The sequence below is a fragment of the Saccoglossus kowalevskii genome, chromosome 20, assembly GCF_978046115.1.
Source record: "Saccoglossus kowalevskii chromosome 20, keSacKowa6.1, whole genome shotgun sequence".
In the NCBI taxonomy this organism is placed as follows: Eukaryota; Metazoa; Hemichordata; class Enteropneusta; family Harrimaniidae; genus Saccoglossus; species Saccoglossus kowalevskii.
In genome coordinates, this window is record NC_140660.1 from 4,607,553 (window position 1) to 4,634,710 (window position 27,158).

The following is a 27,158-nucleotide window of genomic DNA, read 5'->3' on the forward strand; positions in this document are numbered from 1 at the left end:
GGAGCACTGGTGACAACACTGTGTAGCAGCACTGGTGACAACACTGTGTAGCAACACTGGTGACAACACTGTAGCAACACCGGTGACAGCACTGTGTACCAACACTGGTGACAACACTGTGTACCAACACTGGTGACAACACTGTGTACCAACACTGGTGACAACACTGTGTACCAACACTGATGCCAACAATGTGTAGCAACACTGGTGACAACACTGTGTAGCAACACTGGTTACAACACTATATAGCAACACTGGTGACAATTGGGTGTAGCAACACTGGTGACAACACTGTGTAACAGCACTGGTGAAAACGCTGTGTAGCAACACTGGTGACAACACTATGTAGCAATACTAATGAATACATGGTGTGACAACACTTGTGACAACACTGTGTAGCAACACGTGTGACAACACTGTGTAGCAACAATGGTGACAACACTATGTAGCAACAATGGTGACAATTGGGTGTAGCAACACTGGTGACAACACTGTGTAACAGCACTGGTGAAAACGCTGTGTAGCAGCACTGGTGACAACACTGTGTAGCAGCACTGGTGACAACACTGTAGCAACACCGGTGACAGCACTGTGTACCAACACTGGTGAAAACACTGTGTACCAACACTGGTGACAACACTGTGTACCAACACTGGTGACAACATTGTGTAGCAACACTAATGTAAACATTGTGTAGCAACACTTGTGACAACACTGTGTAGCAACACTGGTGACAACACTGTGTAGCAACACTGGTTACAATACTACATGTATGTAGCAACACTGTGTAACAGCACTGGTGAAAACGCTGTGTAGCAGCACTGGTGACAATGCTGTGTAGCAACACAGCTGACAATGCTGTGTAGCAACACTGGTGACAATTGGGTGTAGCAACACTGGTGACAACACTGTGTAACATCACTGCTGACAACACTATGTAGCAGCACTGGTGACAACACTGTGTAGCAGCACTGGTGACAACACTGTGTAGCAACACTGGTGACAACACTGTAGCAACACCGGTGACAACACTATGTAGCAATACTAATGAATACATGGTGTGACAACACTTGTGACAACACTGTGTAGCAACACTTGTGACAACACTGTGTAGCAACACTGGTGACAACACTATGTAGCAACACTGGTGACAATTGGGTGTAGCAACACTGGTGACAACACTGTGTAACAGCACTGGTGACAACACTGTGTAGCAGCACTGGTGACAACACTGTGTAGCAACACTGGAGACAACACTGTAGCAACACTGGTGACAGCACTGTGTACCGACACTGGTGACAACACTGTGTACCAACACTGGTGACAATACTGTGTACCAACACTGGTGACAACACTGTGTAGCTACACTGATGCCAACAATGTGTAGCAACACTTGTGACAACACTGTAGCAACACTGGTGACAACACTGTGTAGCAGCACTGGTGACAACACTATGTAGCAACACTAATGAAAACATGGTGTCACAACACTTGTGACAACACTGTGTAGCAACACTGGTGACAATTGGGTGTAGCAACACTGGTGACAACACTGTGTAACAGCACTGGTGACAACACTATGTAGCAGCACTGGTGACAACACTGTGTAGCAACACTGGTGACAACACTGTGTACCAACACTGGTGACAACACTGTGTACCAATACTGGTGACAACACTGTGTACCAACACTGGTGACAACACTGGTGACAACACTGTGTAGCAGCACTGGTGACAGCACTGTGTAGCAACGCTGGTGAAAACACTGTAGAAACACTGGTGACAACACTGTGTAACAACACTGGTGACAACACTGTGTAGCAACACCGGTGACAGCTCTGTGTACCAACACTGGTGACAACACTGTGTACCAACACTGATGCCAACAATGTAGCAACACTAATGAAAACATGGTGTAGCAACACTTGTGACAACACTGTGCAGCAACACTGGTGACAACACTGTGTAGCAACACTGGTTACAACACTGTGTAGCAACACTGGTGACAATTGGGTGTAGCAACACTGGTGACAACACTGTGTAACAGCACTGGTGAAAACGCTGTGTAGCAACACTGGTGACAATTGGGTGTAGCAACACTGGTGACAATTGGGTGTAGCAACACTGGTGACAACACTGTGTAACAGCACTGGTGACAACACTATGTAGGAGCACTGGTGACAACACTGTGTAGCAGCACTGGTGACAACACTGTGTAGCAACACTGGTGACAACACTGTAGCAACACCGGTGACAGCACTGTGTACCAACACTGGTGACAACACTGTGTACCAACACTGATGCCAACAATGTGTAGCAACACTGGTGACAACACTGTGTAGCGACACTGGTGACAACACTGTGTAGCAACACTGGTTACAACACTATATAGCAACACTGGTGACAATTGGGTGTAGCAACACTGGTGACAACACTGTGTAACAGCACTGGTGAAAACGCTGTGTAGCAGCACTGGTGACAACACTATGTAGCAATACTAATGAATACATGGTGTGACAACACTTGTGACAACACTGTGTAGCAACACGTGTGACAACACTGTGTAGCAACAATGGTGACAACACTATGTAGCAACACTGGTGACAATTGGGTGTAGCAACACTGGTGACAACACTGTGTAACAGCACTGGTGAAAACGCTGTGTAGCAGCACTGGTGACAACACTGTGTAGCAGCACTGGTGACAACACTGTAGCAACACCGGTGACAGCACTGTGTACCAACACTGGTGAAAACACTGTGTACCAACACTGGTGACAACACTGTGTACCAACACTGGTGACAACATTGTGTAGCAACACTAATGTAAACATTGTGTAGCAACACTTGTGACAACACTGTGTAGCAACACTGGTGACAACACTGTGTAGCAACACTGGTTACAATACTACATGTATGTAGCAACACTGTGTAACAGCACTGGTGAAAACGCTGTGTAGCAGCACTGGTGACAATGCTGTGTAGCAACACAGCTGACAATGCTGTGTAGCAACACTGGTGACAATTGGGTGTAGCAACACTGGTGACAACACTGTGTAACATCACTGCTGACAACACTATGTAGCAGCACTGGTGACAACACTGTGTAGCAGCACTGGTGACAACACTGTGTAGCAACACTGGTGACAACACTGTAGCAACACCGGTGACAACACTATGTAGCAATACTAATGAATACATGGTGTGACAACACTTGTGACAACACTGTGTAGCAACACTTGTGACAACACTGTGTAGCAACACTGGTGACAACACTATGTAGCAACACTGGTGACAATTGGGTGTAGCAACACTGGTGACAACACTGTGTAACAGCACTGGTGAAAACGCTGTGTAGCAGCACTGGTGACAACACTGTAGCAACACCAGTGACAGCACTGTGTACCAACACTGGTGACAACACTGTGTACCAACACTGGTGACAATACTGTGTACCAACACTGGTGACAACACTGTGTAGCTACACTGATGCCAACAATGTGTAGCAACACTGGTGACAACACTGTGTAGCAGCACTGGTGACTACACTGTTCAGTAGCACTGGTGACAACACTATGTAGCAACACTAATGAAAACATGGTGTAGCAACACTTGTGACAACACTGTAGCAACACTGGTGACAACACTGTGTAGCAGCACTGGTGACAACACTGTGTAGCAGCACTGGTGACAACACTGTGTAGCAACACTGGTGACAACACTGTAGCAACACCGGTGACAACACTATGTAGCAATACTAATGAATACATGGTGTGACAACACTTGTGACAACACTGTGTAGCAACACTTGTGACAACACTGTGTAGCAACACTGGTGACAACACTATGTAGCAACACTGGTGTCAATTGGGTGTAGCAACACTGGTGACAACACTGTGTAACAGCACTGGTGAAAACGCTGTGTAGCAGCACTGGGACAACACTGTGTAGCAGCACTGGTGACAACACTGTAGCAACACCGGTGACAGCACTGTGTACCAACACTGGTGACAACACTGTGTACCAACACTGGTGACAACACTGTGTACCAACACTGGTGACAACATTGTGTAGCTACACTGATGCCAACAATGTGTAGCAACACTGGTGACAACATTGTGTAGCAACACTAATGAAAACATTGTGTAGCAACACTTGTGACAACACTGTGTAGCAACACTGGTGACAACACTGTGTAGCAACACTGGTTACAATACTATGTAGCAACACTGTGTAACAGCACTGGTGAAAACGCTGTGTAGCAGCACTGGTGACAATGCTGTGTAGCAACACAGGTGACAATGCTGTGTAGCAACACTGGTGACAATTGGGTGTAGCAACACTGGTGACAACACTGTGTAACATCACTGGTGACAAAACTATGTAGCAGCACTGGTGACAACACTGTGTAGCAGCACTGGTGACAACACTGTGTAGCAACACTGGAGACAACACTGTAGCAACACTGGTGACAGCACTGTGTACCGACACTGGTGACAACACTGTGTACCAACACTGGTGACAATACTGTGTACCAACACTGGTGACAACACTGTGTAGCTACACTGATGCCAACAATGTGTAGCAACACTTGTGACAACACTGTAGCAACACTGGTGACAACACTGTGTAGCAGCACTGGTGACAACACTATGTAGCAACACTAATGAAAACATGGTGTCGCAACACTTGTGACAACACTGTGTAGCAACACTGGTGACAATTGGGTGTAGCAACACTGGTGACAACACTGTGTAACAGCACTGGTGACAACACTATGTAGCAGCACTGGTGACAACACTGTGTAGCAACACTGGTGACAACACTGTGTACCAACACTGGTGACAACACTGTGTACCAATACTGGTGACAACACTGTGTACCAACACTGGTGACAACACTGGTGACAACACTGTGTAGCAGCACTGGTGACAGCACTGTGTAGCAACGCTGGTGAAAACACTGTAGAAACACTGGTGACAACACTGTGTAACAACACTGGTGACAACACTGTGTAGCAACACCGGTGACAGCTCTGTGTACCAACACTGGTGACAACACTGTGTACCAACACTGATGCCAACAATGTAGCAACACTAATGAAAACATGGTGTAGCAACACTTGTGACAACACTGTGCAGCAACACTGGTGACAACACTGTGTAGCAACACTGGTTACAACACTGTGTAGCAACACTGGTGACAATTGGGTGTAGCAACACTGGTGACAACACTGTGTAACAGCACTGGTGAAAACGCTGTGTAGCAACACTGGTGACAATTGGGTGTAGCAACACTGGTGACAATTGGGTGTAGCAACACTGGTGACAACACTGTGTAACAGCACTGGTGACAACACTATGTAGCAGCACTGGTGACAACACTGTGTAGCAGCACTGGTGACAACACTGTGTAGCAACACTGGTGACAACACTGTAGCAACACCGGTGACAGCACTGTGTACCAACACTGGTGACAACACTGTGTACCAACACTGGTGACAACACTGTGTACCAACACTGGTGACAACATTGTGTAGCTACACTGATGCCAACAATGTGTAGCAACACTGGTGACAACATTGTGTAGCAACACTAATGAAAACATTGTGTAGCAACACTTGTGACAACACTGTGTAGCAACACTGGTGACAACACTGTGTAGCAACACTGGTTACAATACTATGTAGCAACACTGTGTAACAGCACTGGTGAAAACGCTGTGTAGCAGCACTGGTGACAATGCTGTGTAGCAACACAGGTGACAATGCTGTGTAGCAACACTGGTGACAATTGGGTGTAGCAACACTGGTGACAACACTGTGTAACATCACTGGTGACAAAACTATGTAGCAGCACTGGTGACAACACTGTGTAGCAGCACTGGTGACAACACTGTGTAGCAACACTGGAGACAACACTGTAGCAACACTGGTGACAGCACTGTGTACCGACACTGGTGACAACACTGTGTACCAACACTGGTGACAATACTGTGTACCAACACTGGTGACAACACTGTGTAGCTACACTGATGCCAACAATGTGTAGCAACACTTGTGACAACACTGTAGCAACACTGGTGACAACACTGTGTAGCAGGACTGGTGACAACACTATGTAGCAACACCAATGAAAACATGGTGTCGCAACACTTGTGACAACACTGTGTAGCAACACTGGTGACAATTGGGTGTAGCAACACTGGTGACAACACTGTGTAACAGCACTGGTGACAACACTATGTAGCAGCACTGGTGACAACACTGTGTAGCAACACTGGTGACAACACTGTGTACCAACACTGGTGACAACACTGTGTACCAATACTGGTGACAACACTGTGTACCAACACTGGTGACAACACTGGTGACAACACTGTGTAGCAGCACTGGTGAGAGCACTGTGTAGCAACGCTGGTGAAAACACTGTAGAAACACTGGTGACAACACTGTGTAACAACACTGGTGACAACACTGTGTAGCAACACCGGTGACAGCTCTGTGTACCAACACTGGTGACAACACTGTGTACCAACACTGATGCCAACAATGTAGCAACACTAATGAAAACATGGTGTAGCAACACTTGTGACAATACTGTGTACCAACACTGGTGACAACACTGTGTAGCTACACTGATGCCAACAATGTGTAGCAACACTTGTGACAACACTGTAGCAACACTGGTGACAACACTGTGTAGCAGGACTGGTGACAACACTATGTAGCAACACCAATGAAAACATGGTGTCGCAACACTTGTGACAACACTGTGTAGCAACACTGGTGACAATTGGGTGTAGCAACACTGGTGACAACACTGTGTAACAGCACTGGTGACAACACTATGTAGCAGCACTGGTGACAACACTGTGTAGCAACACTGGTGACAACACTGTGTACCAACACTGGTGACAACACTGTGTACCAATACTGGTGACAACACTGTGTACCAACACTGGTGACAACACTGGTGACAACACTGTGTAGCAGCACTGGTGACAGCACTGTGTAGCAACGCTGGTGAAAACACTGTAGAAACACTGGTGACAACACTGTGTAACAACACTGGTGACAACACTGTGCAGCAACACTGGTGACAACACTGTGTAGCAACACTGGTTACAACACTGTGTAGCAACACTGGTGACAATTGGGTGTAGCAACACTGGTGACAACACTGTGTAACAGCACTGGTGAAAACGCTGTGTAGCAACACTGGTGACAATTGGGTGTAGCAACACTGGTGACAATTGGGTGTAGCAACACTGGCGACAACACTGTGTAACAGCACTGGTGACAACACTATGTAGCAGCACTGGTGACAACACTGTGTAGCAGCACTGGTGACAACACTGTGTAGCAACACTGGTGACAACACTGTAGCAACACCGGTGACAGCACTGTGTACCAACACTGGTGACAACACTGTGTACCATCACTGGTGACAACACTGTGTACCAACACTGGTGACAACACTGTGTACCAACACTGATGCCAACAATGTGTAGCAACACTGGTGACAACACTGTGTAGCGACACTGGTGACAACACTGTGTAGCAACACTGGTTACAACACTATATAGCAACACTGGTGACAATTGGGTGTAGCAACACTGGTGACAACACTGTGTAACAGCACTGGTGAAAACGCTGTGTAGCAACACTGGTGACAACACTATGTAGCAATACTAATGAATACATGGTGTGACAACACTTGTGACAACACTGTGTAGCAACACGTGTGACAACACTGTGTAGCAACAATGGTGACAACACTATGTAGCAACACTGGTGACAATTGGGTGTAGCAACACTGGTGACAACACTGTGTAACAGCACTGGTGAAAACGCTGTGTAGCAGCACTGGTGACAACACTGTGTAGCAGCACTGGTGACAACACTGTAGCAACACCGGTGACAGCACTGTGTACCAACACTGGTGAAAACACTGTGTACCAACACTGGTGACAACACTGTGTACCAACACTGGTGACAACATTGTGTAGCAACACTAATGTAAACATTGTGTAGCAACACTTGTGACAACACTGTGTAGCAACACTGGTGACAACACTGTGTAGCAACACTGGTTACAATACTACATGTATGTAGCAACACTGTGTAACAGCACTGGTGAAAACGCTGTGTAGCAGCACTGGTGACAATGCTGTGTAGCAACACAGGTGACAATGCTGTGTAGCAACACTGGTGACAATTGGGTGTAGCAACACTGGTGACAACACTGTGTAACATCACTGCTGACAACACTATGTAGCAGCACTGGTGACAACACTGTGTAGCAGCACTGGTGACAACACTGTGTAGCAACACTGGTGACAACACTGTAGCAACACCGGTGACAACACTATGTAGCAATACTAATGAATACATGGTGTGACAACACTTGTGACAACACTGTGTAGCAACACTTGTGACAACACTGTGTAGCAACACTGGTGACAACACTATGTAGCAACACTGGTGACAATTGGGTGTAGCAACACTGATGACAACACTGTGTAACAGCACTGGTGAAAACGCTGTGTAGCAGCACTGGTGACAACACTGTAGCAACACCGGTGACAGCACTGTGTACCAACACTGGTGACAACACTGTGTACCAACACTGGTGACAACACTGTGTAGAAAAAACTGGTGACAACATTGTGTAGCTACACTGATGCCAACAATGTGTAGCAACACTGGTGACAACATTGTGTAGCAACACTAATGAAAACATTGTGTAGCAACACTTGTGACAACACTGTGTTGCAACACTGGTGACAACACTGTGTAGCAACACTGGTGACAACACTGTGTAGCAACACTGGTTACAATACTATGTAGCAACACTGTGTAACAGCACTGGCGAAAACGCTGTGTAGCAGCACTGGTGACAATGCTGTGTAGCAACACAGGTGACAATGCTGTGTAGCAACACTGGTGACAATTGGGTGTAGCAACACTGGTGACAACACTGTGTAACATCACTGGTGACAAAACTATGTAGCAGCACTGGTGACAACACTGTGTAGCAGCACTGGTGACAACACTGTGTAGCAACACTGGAGACAACACTGTAGCAACACCGGTGACAGCACTGTGTACCGACACTGGTGACAACACTGTGTACCAACACTGGTGACAATACTGTGTACCAACACTGGTGACAACACTGTGTAGCTACACTGATGCCAACAATGTGTAGCAGCACTGGTGACAACACTGTGTAGCAGCACTGGTGACTACACTGTGCAGTAGCACTGGTGACAACACTATGTAGCAACACTAATGAAAACATGGTGTAGCAACACTTGTGACAACACTGTAGCAACACTGGTGACAACACTGTGTAGCAGCACTGGTGACAACACTATGTAGCAACACTAATGAAAACATGGTGTCGCAACACTTGTGACAACACTGTGTAGCAACACTGGTGACAATTGGGTGTAGCAACACTGGTGACAACACTGTGTAACAGCACTGGTGACAACACTATGTAGCAGCACTGGTGACAACACTGTGTAGCAACACTGGTGACAACACTGTGTAGCAACACCGGTGACAACACTGTAGCAACACCGGTGACATCACTGTGTACCAACACTGGTGACAACACTGTGTACCAACACTGGTGACAACACTGTGTACCAATACTGGTGACAACACAGTGTACCAACACTGGTGACAACACTGGTGACAACACTGTGTAGCAACGCTGGTGAAAACACTGTAGAAACACTGGTGACAACACTGTGTACCAACACTGGTGACAACGCTGTGTACCAACACTGGTGACAACACTGTGTAGCAACACCGGTGACAGCACTGTGTACGAACACTGTGTACCAACACTGGTGACAACACTGTGTACCAACACTGATGCCAACAATGTGTAGCAACACTGTGTAGCAACACTTGTGACAACACTGTGTGACAGCACTGGTGACAACACTATGTAGCAACACTGGTTACAACACTATGTAGCATCACTGGTGACAATTGGGTGTAGCAACACTTGTGACAACACTGTAACAGCACTGGTGACAACACTATGTAGCAACAATAGTGACAATTGGGTGTAGCAACACTGGTGACAACACTGCGTAACAGCACTGGTGAAAATGCTGTGTAGCAACACTGGTGACAACACTGTGTAGCAACACTGGTGACAATTGGGTGTTGCAACACTGGTGACAACACTGTGTAACAGCACTGGTGACAGCACTATGTAGCATCACTGGCGACAACACTGTGTAGCAGCACTGGTAACAACACTGTGTAGCAACACTGGTGACAACACTGTAGCAACACCGGTTACAGCACTGTGTACCAACACTGGTCACAACACTGTGTAGCTACTCTGATGCCAACAATGTGTAGCAACACTGGTGACAACACTATGTAGCAACACTGGTGACAACACTGTAGCAACACAGGTGACAGCACTGTGTACCAACACTGGTGACAACGCTGTGTACCAACACTGGTGACAACACTGTGTACCAACACTGGTGACAACACTGTGTACCAACACTGGTGACAACACTGTGTAGCTACACTGATGCCAACAATGTGTAACAACACTGTGACAACACTGTGTAGCAACACTGGTGACAACACTGTAGCAACACCGGTGACAGCACTGTGTACCAACACTGGTGACAACACTGTGTACCAACACTGTGTAGCTACACTGATGCCAACAATGGGTAGCAACACTGGTGACATCAATGTGTAGCAGCACTGGTGACAACACTATGTAGCAACACTAATGAGAACATGGTGTAGCAACACTTATGACAACACTGTGTAGTACACTGGTGACAACACTGAGTAGCAACACTGGTGACAACATTGTAACAACACTGGTGAGAACACTATGTAGCAACAGATGTGACAACACTGCGTAGCAACACTGGTGACAACACTGTGTAGCAGCACTGATGAAAACACCGTGTAGTACACTGGTGACAACACTGAGTAGCAACACTGGTGACAACATTGTAACAACACTGGTGACAACACTATGTAGCAACACTGGTGACAACACTGTGCAGCAACACTGGTGACAACACTGTGTAGCAACACTGGTGACAACACTGGTGACAACTTTATGTAGCAACACTAGTGAAACACAGTGTAGCAACACTGGTGACAACACTGTGTAGCAACACTTGTGACAACACTGTGTAGCAACACTGGTGACAACACTGTGTAACAGCACTGGTGACAATTGGGTGTAGCAACACTGGTGACAACACTGTGTAGCAACATAACACTGTGTAGCAACACAACACTGTGTAGCAACACAGGTGACAACACTGTGTAGCAGCACTAATGAAAACATGGTGTAGCAACACTTGTGACAACACTGTGTAGCAACACTGGTGAAAACACTGTAGCAACACCGGTGACAACACTGTGTAGCAACACTGGTGACAACACTGTGTAGCAACACTGATGAAAACACTGTAACAACACTGGTGACAACACTGGGTAGCAGCACTGGTGACAACACTGCAAAAACACTGGTGACAACTTTATGTAGCAACACTAGTGAAAACACGGTGTAGCAACGGTTTTGACAACACTGTAGCAGCACTGGTCACAACACTATGTAGCAAGACTACTGAAAATACGGTGTAGAAACACTGGTGACAACACTATGTAGCAACACTAATGAAAACATGGTGTAGCAACACTTGTGCCAACACTGTGTAGCAACACTGGTGAAAACATTGTAGCAACACTGTGTAGCAACACTAATGAAAACATGGTGTAGCAAAACTTGTGACAACACTGTGTAGCACCACTGGTGACAACACTGTAGCAGCACTGGTGACAACACTGGTGACAACACTATGTATTAACACTGGTGACAACATTGTAGCATCACTGGTGACAACACTGTGTAGCAACACTGGTGACAACACTAGCATCACTGGTGACTACACAGTGTAGCAACACTGGTGACAGCACTGGTGACAACACTGTGTGACCTAGCAACACTGGTAACAACACTTTGTAGCAACTCGGGTGACAACACTGTAGCAACACTGGTGACAACACGGTGTAGAAGCACTGGTGACAACACAGTGTAGCAACACTTGTGACAACACTGTGTAGCACCACTGGTGACAACACTGTAGCAGCACTGGTGACAACACTGGTGACAACACTATGTATTAACACTGGTGACAACATTGTAGCATCACTGGTGACAACACTGTGTAGCAACACTGGTGACAACACTAGCATCACTGGTGACTACACAGTGTAGCAACACTGGTGACAGCACTGGTGACAACACTGTGTGACCTAGCAACACTGGTAACAACACTTTGTAGCAACTCGGGTGACAACACTGTAGCAACACTGGTGACAACACTGTGTAGCACCACTGGTGACAACACTGTAGCAGCACTGGTGACAACACTGGTGACAACACTATGTATTAACACTGGTGACAACATTGTAGCATCACTGGTGACAACACTGTGTAGCAACACTGGTGACAACACTGTAGCAACACTGGTGACAACACTGTAGCAACACTGGTGACAACACAGTGTAGAAGCACTGGTGACAACACACTGTAGCAGCACTGGTGACAACACACTGTAGCAGCACTGGTGACAACACACTGTAGCAGCACTGGTGACAACACGGTGTTGAAGCACTTGTGATAGCACACTGTAGAAGCACTGGTGACAACACAGTGTAGAAGCACTGGTGACAACACAGTGTTGAAACACTGGTGACAACACACTGTAGCAGCACTGGTGACAACACGGTGTTGAAGCACTTGTGACAGCACACTGTAGCAGCACTGGTGACAACACAGTGTTGAAGCACTTGTGACAGCACACTGTAGAAGCACTGGTGACAACACAGTGTAGAAGCACTTGTGACAGCACACTGTAGAAGCACTGGTGACAACACAGTGTAGAAGCACTGGTGACAACACACTGTAGCAGCACTGGTGACAACACGGTGTAGCAGCACTGGTGACAATACCATGTGAGACTATAGCAACACTGAACAGCAAAGGCTATAGTGGATTGTGACACTGTGTGGCAACTATGTCACACTGTAGTGTGTCATGAATCTTTGTTATAGTTTATCTTTTCAGTGAACTCCTATATTCATTAAGAAACATTTATGCATTGTTTTGTTTTCTTCTTAGTACCAGTGAAAAGTAGACGATCTAGGGCAGCTACTGTGGTTGGTGAATATCCTATGACACACAGTCCTAAAGGTCAAGCTATTATTATTAATAATCATCATTTCATTGATCCAACATCCAATAGAGATGGTACAGAGATAGATGAAGGTAAGTTATTTATATTCACCAATAATATATATAAAATGGTACACTGTCCTAAAGGTCAATCTATTATTATTAATAATCATCATTTCATTGATCCAACATCCAATAGAGATGGTACAGAGATAGATGAAGGTAAGTTATTTATATTGACCAATAATATATATAAAATGGTACACTGTCCTAAAGGTCAAGCTATTATTATTAATAATCATCATTTCATTGATCCAACATCCAATAGAGATGGTACAGAGATAGATGAAGGTAAGTTATTTATATTCACCAATAATATATATAAAATTGTACACTGTCCTAAAAGTTAAGCTTCTATTATTATTAATATTAATCAAGGTTTTACATGTGTCATTATTTTAAAACTTATTTTATTCTTTTGTATGATAGACAGTAACTAAACAAAAGAAGATGGTGGTACCATTTAAGATTACTAGTATAATTATGTAACATTTTTTTACATGTTTTTGTGCCAGGCAACAGTTCCGGACATGTAATGTCACTGTTGTCTCTCCTTACTTTTTGACTCCCATGTGCGAAGCACAAAATGGGAGTCTTTGCAGTTAGTGTGTGTGTATGTGTGTATGTGTGTATGTGTGTATGTGTGTATGTGTGTATGTATGTGTGTATGTGTGTCCGACTGTTCCACTGCTATCTCAAGAACCATACATCGGTTTTTGATGAAACTTGGTGCATAGATGCTCTGGGCCAATGCGCAGATTTGATTAGGTTTTGGTAAAAATCCATGCTCGTTAATTACCTAATTTGCATGATAATTAGCTAATTTTTAGCTGTTCTATGACTGTTCCACTGATATCTAAAGAACCACTCATTGGATTTTGATGAAACTTGGTACATAGATGTTCTGAACATATGCGCAGATTTGATTAATTTTTGGTAAAAATCCGTGCATATTAATTACCTAATTTGCATGATAATTAGCTATTTTTTAGTGGTTCCATGACTGTTCCACTGATATCTAAACAACCACTCATTGGATTTTGATGAAACTTGGTACATAGATGCTCTGAACTAATGCTAGGTTTTGATTAGTTTTTGGTAATAATCTGTGGATACTAATTACCTAATTTGCATAATGATTAGTCAATTTTCGGTTTTTCCACTGATATCTCAAGTACTAATCATCACATTTCAATGAAACTTGGTACATAGATGTCATACGACACTGCACAGACCTGATAGTTTTTATGGTAATATCAGTACATATTAATTACCTAATTTGCATAATTAATTAATTTTCAGCATTTGATATAAGTAGTTAGCATTACATTTCAATGAAACTTGGTACTTACATACTCAAGGATTATGCAGAGATTGATTGTTTTCGATAAATATTTGTGCATATTAATCACCTAATTTGCATAATTAGTTAATTTTCAGCTTTTCCATGGGTATCTCAAGTACTAATCATCGCATTTCAATGAAACTTGGTACATAGATCCTTTAGGACTATGCAGAGACCTGATTAGTCTTAGGGTAAATAATTGTGCATATTAATTACCTAATTTGCATAATTAATTTTCAGCTTTTCTACTGATATCTAAAGTACTAATCATCACATTTCATTGAATCTAGAATTATGCAGACCCAATTAGTTTCCGGTAAATATTTGTGCATATTAATCACCTAATTTGCATAATTAACCAACTTTCACACTGATATCTCAGGTACTATACATCACATATCAATGAATGTACATGGATGCTGTAGGACAATAGACAGACCTGAATAATTGTGGGTTACAATCTGTACATATTAATTACCTAATTTGCATAATTAACCAATTTTAAGCTTTCACACTGATATCTAAAGTACCGTAAAAACTCCAAAATTTCGACCGGTTTTAAATAATTGGTGTTAGAAATGTGACGTGTTTTTAGAGTCAAAATTAAGGTGCATTTTCGGACGGTCGAATTTTTCAGAGTAGAAATCAGCAAATGAAAAAATGGGGATGATAGACAGTGTGCTTCATTAGTTTTTAAAAAATGCAATGTCCGTCTATTGACGTAAACTTCCTCATGTTTCACGGTAAAAGCAAAGGTCGTGGCCGAGTTGTAACTCAAAATCTAAACAAAGTCATCAATCAGTGAGTATTATGACAAGCAAAACAAAACATCAAGACGCGGAGAAGAGGTCAGCACAAAACTAATAGGTCAAAAGACAAAGCTGTCTCGCACTACCTAGGAAAACTTGCGAATGTTCGAAGTACAGGTACCCATTGGACAAAAGATACATGGAAGTTTAGCAAACTATCTCCCCGACCCAGTGCAATGTATCCGGTTAGAATCAAAGCTCACGTGTCCCTTATTTGAGGGACCAAATTCTGCCGTAAATTCGCCCTTGGAATAAAAAATAAAATGGGATTTAAGAAAATAAAATGGGACTTTTAAGGTGTATTTTGGCGTCATTTTTCGGACATTTCAATCAATCCTGCCAGCTAAAATAGAGTAAGTTTTACCGTAGTCATTGACGTCTGTCTATTCAAGAGTACACGTGTATGATTTTTATCGTGACTAGCGTGAGCGGGTAAGCTTCCTTTCGAGAATGAGCTGTTATCACTGTGAACAATGTTAAATTATTCTTCAGATGACCAGTTTATTTTTTAAAAACAACTAATTTTTTTATTTAAAAAAAATCATGCCGTTTTCGCATCAAAATCCAAGCCAAAATATCGTACTACAACATCAATCTCTTCCGCATTGCGTTCAATAACATTAACATATTTAAATAAGCTATGGTAATTTGAACACGTTGGCATCATCCAGCTTTTTGATTGGTTAATTAGCGATTTGACCTATTTGACCTAAGAGAACATGGCGGATATCCTACAGCATCAAACGTTTATACGAAACCGGAATCATTCGCTTACGATTTAACTAAGTTGACTTTTATTTGTATTTCATAACCATTCAACAAATTTATTTTGTGTACATTATTATAATCACTACTGAGTACAGTAATAATCAACAATTCAGAAACGCAGCATGCCGAGATTTTTGTGTTCGTTTTTATTTGAAACTTCGTTTATTTAGAATATATTTTCGTTACCAATAAAATAAAAATCTCTCAGTCAATCAGAAACCCGGATTCATGCCTTCGAGGAAGGTCCCGTTTGAACGCTCACATCGGTTTTTTTTTCGTTTGGGGGAAAACTAAAACTGGTCGCAATTTTCGAATAAGAATGAGTCGGCAATTTTTAGTGGAGTCGAAAATTTGGAGGTAAATAAAACACCGAAACCCGGCAAATAAATAGCTGGCCGAATTTTTAGAGGGGGTCGAAATTTTGGAGTTTTCACGGTGCTAATTATTCCATTTCAATGAAACTTAGTACAAAGATGCTCTAGGACAATGTACAAACCTAATTAGTTTGGGGTAAAAAACTGTTCATATAAATTCCCTAATAAGCATAATAATTCATAATTTTTTGGTTCTAATCACATTTCAATTAAACTTGGAGACATAGATTTTCTGTTACATTGCGCAGACCTCATTAGTTTTACACTGGTCTGGTCAGACCAGTTATTTTTTTGATTTGCATAATTAGTTTTCAGCTAAGTAATTTCGAATTATATTTAATGTGTCTCCAATACTCTCAGCACATGGGAGTTCTTTCTAAGCTTTCTTTGATTCTTTTTTGTAATTGCAAGTTCTAGTGCTGACACATAGTGCATTTTGCCACATAAGTCATTTCCTGTTTGGGACTACACGACAGGGCTGTGTGGCCATCTCCCTATCAAATGGTAATTTTAATGTTCTATCCTGGCGTCAACCAGGCTCGGTCGAACACAAGCACCTGCAGACCTTAACCAAGGTTCCCCCCAAAGTCGCATTCATTAGTGAATGAATCCCAGCCAGTGGAATTGGCCTTCCCATATCATGAGTCTGATGTGACAACCACTATGCTATCAGTGATTGGTCTACTGTATGTCACTTTGTTGTTATCATGAGTCTGATATGACAACCACTATGCTATCAGTGATTGGTCTACTGTATGTCACTTTGTTGTTATCATGAGTCTGATGTGACAACCACTATGCTATCAGTGATTGGTCTACTGTATGTCACTTTGTTGTTATCATGAGTCTGATGTGACAACCACTATGCTATCAGTGATTGGTCTACTGTATGTCACTTTGTTGTTATCATGAGTCTGATGTGACAACCACTATGCTATCAGAGATTGGTCTACTGTATGTCACTTTGTTGTTATCATGAGTCTGATGTGACAACCACTATGCTATCAGTGATTGTGGTCTACTGTATGTCACTTTGTTGTTATCATGAGTCTGATGTGACAACCACTATGCTATCAGTGATTGGTCTACTGTATGTCACTTTGTTGTTATCATGAGTCTGATGTGACAACCACTATGCTATCAGTGATTGGTCTAATGTATGTCACTTTGTTGTTATCATGAGTCTGATGTGACAACCACTATGCTATCAGTGATTGGTCTACTGTATGTCACTTTGTTGTTATCATGAGTCTTATTTGACAACCACTATGCTATCAGTGATTGTTCTACTGTATGTCACTTTGTTGTTATCATGAGTCTGATGTGACAACCACTATGCTATCAGTGATTTGTCTACTGTATGTTACTTTGTTGTTATGAGTCTGATGTGACAACCACTATGCTATCAGTGATTGGTCTACTGTATGTCACTTTGTTGTTATCATGAGTCTGATGTGACAACCACTATGCTATCAGTGATTGGTCTACTGTATGTCACTTTGTTGTTATCATGAGTCTGATGTGACAACCACTATGCTATCAGTGATTGGTCTACTGTATGTCACTTTGTTGTTATCATGAGTCTGATGTGACAAACACTATGCTATCAGTGATTGGTCTACTGTATGTCACTTTGTTGTTATCATGAGTCTTGTCAGGAATCCAAAGTTTAATTTATTTCCAAGTATTACGTCCTCCCTGTTAGGCTTATAAGCTTTTAAATGCATACATGATTTACATAGAAAGGGGAATACTTTGTGACTTGTTATAGGTGGAGAAATAAAGAAATACTTAATACATATATTGCATGCACGAATTGTTACATTCTTCGCAAGGGGAGCAGCCTGATTGGACGACAAAGAATTTACCTGGGGTGAGATTTGTCTCCAAATACTATGGTACCGAAGACTTGATTCCCGAGAATCGGAATGAATTTGAGGTCAATAAACTTTGGTGAATTTGGTTAGCCGGGTCAACAAACTCGGTTTTGCATTTCTGTCAGTTTGCATGACATTCCTGTCGCACCTGATGTGGTAGTTTCTCGCAATTCTTCTGGTTTCGACCAATTAGAAATGAGCAGTGTAAACAAAGGGGTGTCATCTTGATTTACATATGGGGCACAATAAATTGAACAAGAAAGCGTGCCTTGGTTGGCGTGTTGGACGATCCACCAGAAGTACGGTATAACACAGATAACGTCACCATTGAACTCCGGATTGAGAATTCACTCTCTGGTCGTCCTGGTGTCAGCTATAGTACTGTACAGCGTCCTCGTGATGTGAGCCACCCCTGGAAACCAAGCCATCTGAAGTTTGTCGCCACGTTTGTTGCTGCAGTTCGACATCGTTACGTCTGGTATAGTACATCTGCCTTACACGCACAAACAGCCAGGTTTCAGTTTCCCCTTGCCTTACCTGCATATTTCGACCGCGGTTACGTTATCGGAACCGTCTAAAATATTTAGGCAATGCAGTAATATTTAATTAGCAGATTTTGTGAAGCTATTTGTGTATTTACTGTCAAACTTTTGCTCTTTGTATTAAAGTGTGCGTACGCACATTGCAGTTAATTCAAATTTGGTGTCATTTAGTGCTGTGCGTGTATGATGAATGTGTTCGTTCCCTTATTTATAAATTCTCTATGGTTCTTAGATGTCCAATTGTTATTGGCCTGAGATCATTGTCGTCTTGTAACGATAACCATCTTAATCATTTCCAATGCCTTTATGGCCCGTGAAAAGAACCCACAACAAGTGTGATCTATATAGTTTAAGTTATACGAATCACCGTTTGGCATTCCCATTCGCTTCGTATGAATTCTTTCAGATTTAATACAAACATATATATAGACCTCTTGACAAGTCTGATGCGACAACCACTATGCTATCAGTGATTGGTCTACTGTATGTCACTTTGTTGTTATCATGAGTCTGATATGACAACCACTATGCTATCAGTGATTGGTCTACTGTACGTCACTTTGTTGTTATCATGAGTCTGATGTGACAACCACTATGCTATCAGTGATTGGTCTACTGTATGTCACTTTGTTGTTATCATGAGTCTGATGTGACAACCACTATGCTATCAGTGATTGGTCTACTGTATGTCACTTTGTTGTTATCATGAGTCTGATATGACAACCACTATGCTATCAGTGATTGGTCTACTGTATGTCACTTTGTTGTTATCATGAGTCTGATGTGACAACCACTATGCTATCAGTGATTGGTCTACTGTATGTCACTTTGTTGTTATCATGAGTCTGATGTGACAACCACTATGCTATCAGTGATTGGTCTACTGTATGTCACTTTGTTGTTATCATGAGTCTGATGTGACAACCACTATGCTATCAGTGATTGGTCTACTGTATGTCACTTTGTTGTTATCATGAGTGTGATGTGACAACCACTATGCTATCAGTGATTGGTCTACTGTATGTCACTTTGTTGTTATCATGTGTGATGTGACAACCACTATGCTATCAGTGATTGGTCTACTTATGTCACTTTGTTGTTATCATGAGTCTGATGTGACAACCACTATGCTATCAGTGATTGGTCTACTGTATGTCACTTTGTTGTTATCATGAGTCTGATGTGACAACCACTATGCTATCAGTGACCGGTTTAATTATGTAACATTATGTAACATCATTATTCACTCTAATTCAAACTCTGTTCACTTGTTATTGATTCACAGCAAAACTGGAAAGTTTGTTCAAAAGATTGGATTTTGGGGTACAAATTTACAATGACCTGACTGCTTCTGATATTGAAACCACTCTACGAGTTGTGAGTATGCAGAACCACCGTAATGCCGACTGTATTATAGTGTGTATACTGTCACATGGTAGTAAAGATAGGGTATCAGGTGTTGATAGTAAATCTGCTCGCATTGAAGATTTAACGCGACATTTTGCAGCAACAGAATGTCGTACTCTTGCAGGAAAACCCAAAATATTCTTTATCCAGGCATGCCAGGGAGGAGGTTTGATGAAAGGCCTAAGATATGATAGCAGTGTTCCAAAGGTTATTCCTGATGAGTCTGATTTCTGTATCAGTCTCTCTACTGTTCCTGGGTATGTGGCTATGAGAGATCCAGAGAAAGGAACTTTTTATGTCTCACAATTAGTTAAGATGCTGGAGCAGTTACATGATACACACAGTTTGCTGTCCATCCTTACAGTCGTACATGACAAAGTTGGTGATATAGCTAGGGAAGCTGGATGTACACAATGTCCATCCACATTTACCACACTCAGAAAAGAAGTTTATCTGTAAATATATTCCATGACATGTTATAAAGACATGTTTGATATGATAATTTTCACATGTAATTATAAAAACATAGTAATAGTGAGTAAATGTGTACTCAAGATTATAAAACAATACATTACAAATGTTTAAGTCAGTCTTTTCTCACTTACATAATGATTAAAATTACAATAAAGACATGTGAAGCTAACAATGCAAGATTTTCAGTCCACTAAATATATGCTGGTATGTCCATCTATCTTAGTTGTCAGTAAAATCATTCCTCTAAAATGATATTAACAGAATTAGAAATCTAAGGCTTTGTAATCACCAACATGGTTAACCTTATTTCTGAATTGGAACAAATATTGCTAGCATATATTTGCATATAATATAATATACTTTGCAAATGTAGGCAGCTTTCTTAACAAATCATGTTGTCTTTATATGGGTTTGTTAGCAGTTAGTGGCAACTAAATTTTGTTTTAGATAATTCAAATTTGAAAGTTTCCAATATATGGAATGTAATTGTGAATGATAACTGGAAATTAATGTGATGTGATAGTAAATATATCCAAATATTGTTCTGTTTATTATGTCTGTCCTACTACTGTCTTTCTACTAGTAAATTGAAGACATTGTAGGATAAAGCCATGGTAAAGTATTTGTAAAATACGTAAATCAGATGAGCTAAAATACAGTTTGGGATCAGTTTAACATTTAGCTTGATTCAAGCATAAATATGTATTTCAAATCATGGCATGTTTTCATAAATATCCAGTTATGTTTAGTTTAGTGTATGACAAATATTGTATGTATATTGTCTGTCAAAATAATATCCTATTTCAAAATGTATTTAAAATCATGACATGTTTTCATAAATGTCCAGTTATGTTTGGTTGGGTTTCAGTAGATTACTTTAGTCAATTTTATGATAAATATGGTATGCATATTGACTATCAAAATAATACTCTATTTCAAAAAAGTATTTCAAATCATGGCATGTTTTCATAAATATCCAGTTATGTTTGGTTTCAGTAGATTACTTTAGTTAATTGTATGATAAATATGGTATGCAAATTGACTATCAAAATAATACCTTCATTCAAAATGTATTTCAAATCATGGCATTTTTCATAAATATTCAGATATTTTTGGTTTCAGTACATTACTATAGTCAATTAATATGGAATGTATATTGACTGTAAAAATAAAACCTTAATTCAAAATGTATTTCAAATCATTGCACGTTTTCATAAATATTCAGATACTTTGGGTTTCAGTACAATTGTATGATAAATATATGGTATGTATATTGACTATCAAAATAATACCTTAATTGAAAATGTATTTCAAATCATGGCATGTTTTCATAAATATCCAGTTATGTTTGGTTTCAATACATTACTTTAGTCAATTGTATGATAAATATGGTATGCATATTGACTATCAAAATAAAACCTTAATTCAAAATGTATTTCAAATCATTGCACGTTTTCATAAATATTCAGATACTTTGGGTTTCAGTACAATTGTATGATAAATATATGGTATGTATATTGACTATCAAAATAAAACCTTAATTCAAAATGTATTTCAAATCATTGCACGTTTTCATAAATATTCAGATACTTTGGGTTTCAGTACAATTGTATGATAAATATATGGTATGTATATTGACTATCAAAATATAACCTTAATTCAAAATGTATTTCAAATCATTGCACGTTTTCATAAATATTCAGATACTTTGGGTTTCAGTACAATTGTATGATAAATATATGGTATGTATATTGACTATCAAAATAAAACCTTAATTCAAAATGTATTTCAAATCATTGCACGTTTTCATAAATATTCAGATACTTTGGGTTTCAGTACAATTGTATGATAAATATATGGTATGTATATTGACTATCAAAATAATACCTTAATTGAAAATGTATTTCAAATCATGGCATGTTTTTATAAATATCCAGTTTTGTTTGTTTCAGTTCATTACTTTAGTAAATTGAATGATGAATATAATATGTATATTTACTGTCAAAGTAATTCCTTGATTCGAAATATATTTCAAATCAGAGTGTGATTTGTTATGAATCCATTTTATTTTAAATAATAATTTAGTCAATTTGATGATCAATATTGTGTGATTTGTGATTATTATTTTAATACCTTAATGAAGAATGTATCTCAAATGTAGTTTAATAAATAACCATTCATATTTTGTATTAGTAATTTAGTCAATTGTATTCAGATCAAATCATGGTGTGGTTTTGATATATACCCATTTCTGTACATTATTATTTTATTCAATTTGATGATCAACTCATATTATGATACTTAAATTAAAAATGTATTACAGATAATGTTTGGGTTTTATATATCCAATCTGTATACACTATGGAGAAGGAAGGTGAAAATCATGCAGGAATATATCACTTTCTACTAGTTAGTGAGAATGTATTTTCCTTCCAGCCAACATTACTGAGAACATAGTATTCTGGTGAGAATGAAACCTGCTGTTGATTTAAATTTCCACTTTCTTAAATATGTTTATTTTTGTGACTCTCATACGGAGTTCAAGTGTTGTGTTTTACTTTCTGAAATGCATTGCTGAAAGGGTTTGCCAAGATACAGTAGTTATTTCATAAATTGTGAAATGTGAGAATACAGTACCACGAAACACTTCTCACCAACAATATGGTGAGATTGTGAACTCTGACTATACATTCTGTTGGTGAGAATACACCATGAAACACTTCTCACCAACAATATGGTGACATTGTGAACTCTGACTATACATTCTGTTGGTGAAAATACACCACGAAACACTTCTCACCAACAATATGGTGACATTGTGAACTCTGACTATACATTCTGTTGGTGAAAATACACCACGAAACACTTCTCACCAACAATATGGTGACATTGTGAACTCTGACTATACATTCTGTTGGTGAGAATACACCACGAAACACTTCTCACCAACAATATGGTGACATTGTGAACTCTGACTATACATTCTGTTGGTGAGAATACACCACGAAACACTTCTCACCAACAATATGGTGACATTGAGAACTCTGACTATACATTCTGTTGGTGAGAATCAACCACGAAACACTTCTCACCAACAATATGGTGAGATTGTGAACTCTGACTATACATTCTGTTGGTGAGAATCAACCACGAAACACTTCTCACCAACAATATGGTGACATTGTGAACTCTGACTATACATTCTGTTGGTGAGAATCAACCACGAAACACTTCTCACCAACAATATGGTGAGATTGTGAACTCTGACTATACATTCTGTTGGTGAGAATCAACCACGAAACACTTCTCACCAACAATATGGTGACATTGAGAACTCTGACTATACATTCTGTTGGTGAGAATCAACAACAGGTTTTATTCTCATTAGTGGATTAAATTCTCACTATTGATAGGTGATTTGTGCTTGCTGACAAAAGTGAGAAGAAAATGCATTCAATTTTACCATCCTTCTGCCAACTGTTACTTTACTTACTCTAGTCAATTGTATGATGAATAATAAACAATAAATTATTCCAAATTATTCACGAAGTAGCTTGATATAAATCCAGAGCAAATGATACCAATGAGTTTATTGTGGCTTATTTGTGTAAATTATGAATGTGCATGACTGTGAGCTAAAATTGACATTTCGTGAGAACAGCGCCCTCAAACTGTATATGTGGTAAACTTCAAATCATGTCATAAAGTATACTGAATTGTAGGATAATTATATTAGGTCATGTGACCACTTGTCTCTGACCAACGTTTGGAGAAGACCTGTTTCAACGAGTACATTCCTTTATTAGTCACTCCAATTGCTTACACTATTGTTTAATTTACATAATTTGTGGAAGTTTGACAAAGTGGGTTTGACTTGCTGCCAGCCAGACTACATAGAGAATTAAAATAATGAATACAAAACTGGATAGGCACGAGGTATATAACTATTCTACAGAAATGGTTGATTGTATACAGGGAAAAATGCTAAAAATTAATGTGTTGACATTTACTGCTGAAAACGATAAATTTTGTTTCATCGAAGAAAAATGTTTAAATAATACATGTTTGTGATTGCAATATCACGATTTGTTGCCTGCCAAAGGGATGGTGGTCATGACTATAATATTGATAATGCCACAGCCGAGTATCTAACGTAATATCACGATTTGTTGCCTGCCAAAGGGATGGTGGTCATGACTATAATATTGATAATGCCACAGCCGAGTATCTAACGTAATATCACGATTTGTTGCCTGCCAAATGGATGGTGGTCATGACTATAATATTGATAATGCCACAGCCGAGTATCTAACGTAATATCACGATTTGTTGCCTGCCAAAGGGATGGTGGTCATGACTATAATATTGATAATGCCACAGCCGAGTATCTAACGTAATATCACGATTTGTTGCCTGCCAAAGGGATAGTGGTCATGACTATAATATTGATAATGCCACAGCCGAGTATCTAACGTAATATCACGATTTGTTGCCTGCCAAAGGGATGGTGGTCATGACTATAATATTGATAATGCCACAGCCGAGTATCTAACGTAATATCCATTCTGGCATGTTCACTCTCTATTTTAAATAACATGGGCAACACAGTTCAAATTGAATACAAACTATTTTTTATTCCGCATGAAAAAGAAACGTATCCACGGTGAATAGAGCAGCGTAAACACAAGCATTTGCATAACAAAAGATGACCTTTTACTGACTGCGTCAACCCCATTTGAAATACAGGGTCGTGTACAGTTTGGATTATTAAAACAACGGATTTTCCACGTTTCCATTCCGATTTTTGTACAATTTGGATTGTAATTTGCCAATTGAAATTACAGTTGTGAAATAAACCGGTTTTGTGACTCATCATACTATATGTAACTTGGTTCATGGAGCTAAAATTAGCTCCATGCTTTGTTTGACTGAAATTTGAGACGCGGCGGGACACCGTGTATCATGTAAGGCGACTGACACGGTGACTACAGTTCCAACATCTGACCTGAATACTTTTGGTATAACCAAAGTTTGTGACAGTATGACTGACACGTTTTGTCGTTGTTCTGGGTTAAGTTTGATGGTGTAAGATCGAACTCTCGCATCGTTTTTGTGACACGTACATGATACGCCTTGTCTCAACTCCGGCCGAAAGAAAGACTTTGCACCGGTCGCTCTAATGTAGTGGTTGGTGTACACACTGCACAAATCTGCAGCTTTCGAAATTACCTTCATCATCTCCTGTAATTTATTTACCCATAGTGGAGAATTACAATACCATATATCGTCGTCGAATTCTGCGTTGTCCCGTGTTCTTTGAAACAGATGGCAATTACCTGGGTGCAATTTTACTGCAATTTTGTCAGCCAGAATTCGAACGCCGCTACGGGACACCTAGACTGGAAAAGTCGGGACTTCTTTTTTGTTTTACAAAAAAATATAATTATTTGTCAATTTAGCCTTTTTAACGTGATCGCAAAAACTAGCGTGACTGCGAAAGAAATCCCGACTGGACGCATCTGCAGGCGACCCCCTGCGTTGGAGTGAAAAACCGGAGCGGAATCACTCCGGTGATTATGCTAATTAAAATATGTTGACTAGCATTATCAACGAATCAAAGTGCAGCTGTATACTTCATCTCTTATCTATGTTAATGTACGTGACCTTTCACTTCTGAGGCCCCGGCGATTTTGAAAGACTACTTATATACATTGGACATTTAAATCGACTTGTTTTCAGTAAACATGGATGAAAGTATCGCCGTTGCGCTAAAAAAAGGTAAAGTATCCATCTCTGCGATCGAATCGAATCAATCTTTAAAACGTCACGTTTACTTTCACACATCCACTCATGAATAAACAATGACACCATGAATAATTAATATCAGTCAAATGCCCGCAGATGCGTACAGTCAGTTGTAAAATCTTACAAGTAATGAGTATTCTATGGGAGCAGAGTGATAATATCTCATCAGTGATGTTTATTACATGGAACCAGTGAAATAATAAAATCTTACAAGTAATGAGTATTCTATGGGACCAGAGTGATAATATCTCATCAGAGATATTTATTACATGGGACCAGTGAGATAATATAATCTTACAAGTAAAAAGTATTCTATGGGACCAGAGTGATAATATCTCATCAGTGATGTTTATTACATGGGAACAGTGCGATAATATTATCTAATCGATTCAGCACGATTTTCTGTGGTGGAAAGTAATCAAATATGGTATTCATGGCAAAGTCTTGTC

At 40.4% G+C, this 27,158-nt stretch overlaps 2 protein-coding genes and 1 pseudogene across 2 annotated transcripts in view; all 3 read left to right on the top strand.

Moving 5' to 3' along the window:
- The window catches only part of LOC146729931 (uncharacterized), a 60,892-nt gene extending 47,428 nt beyond the window's left edge, over nt 1-13,464 (top strand). The window contains exons 4-5 of the mRNA XM_085494709.1: nt 13,195-13,341; nt 13,448-13,464. Coding sequence (XP_085350835.1) covers nt 13,195-13,341; nt 13,448-13,464 — 164 coding nt within the window. The remainder of the gene's footprint in view (nt 1-13,194; nt 13,342-13,447) is intronic.
- A 40-nt stretch (nt 13,465-13,504) lies between these two features.
- Nucleotides 13,505-21,760, top strand: LOC146729932 (caspase-8-like). The gene is made up of 2 exons (XM_085494185.1): nt 13,505-13,599; nt 20,309-21,760. The coding sequence occupies exons 1-2, from the start codon at nt 13,506-13,508 to the stop codon at nt 20,887-20,889; spliced, it is 675 nt and encodes a 224-aa protein (XP_085350311.1). The 5' UTR covers nt 13,505; the 3' UTR covers nt 20,890-21,760.
- A 2,170-nt stretch (nt 21,761-23,930) lies between these two features.
- The window catches only part of LOC146729933 (uncharacterized), a 5,090-nt pseudogene continuing 1,862 nt past the window's right edge, over nt 23,931-27,158 (top strand).

Excerpts from the sequence above, each read along its gene's own strand:
- LOC146729932 (XM_085494185.1), top strand. The coding sequence starts at position 13,506 with ATGGTACACTGTCCTAAAGGTCAAGCTATTATTATTAATAATCATCAT. Across the intron at positions 13,600-20,308 it reads TGGTACAGAGATAGATGAAG|CAAAACTGGAAAGTTTGTTC; the intron begins GTAAGTTATTTA and ends ATTGATTCACAG.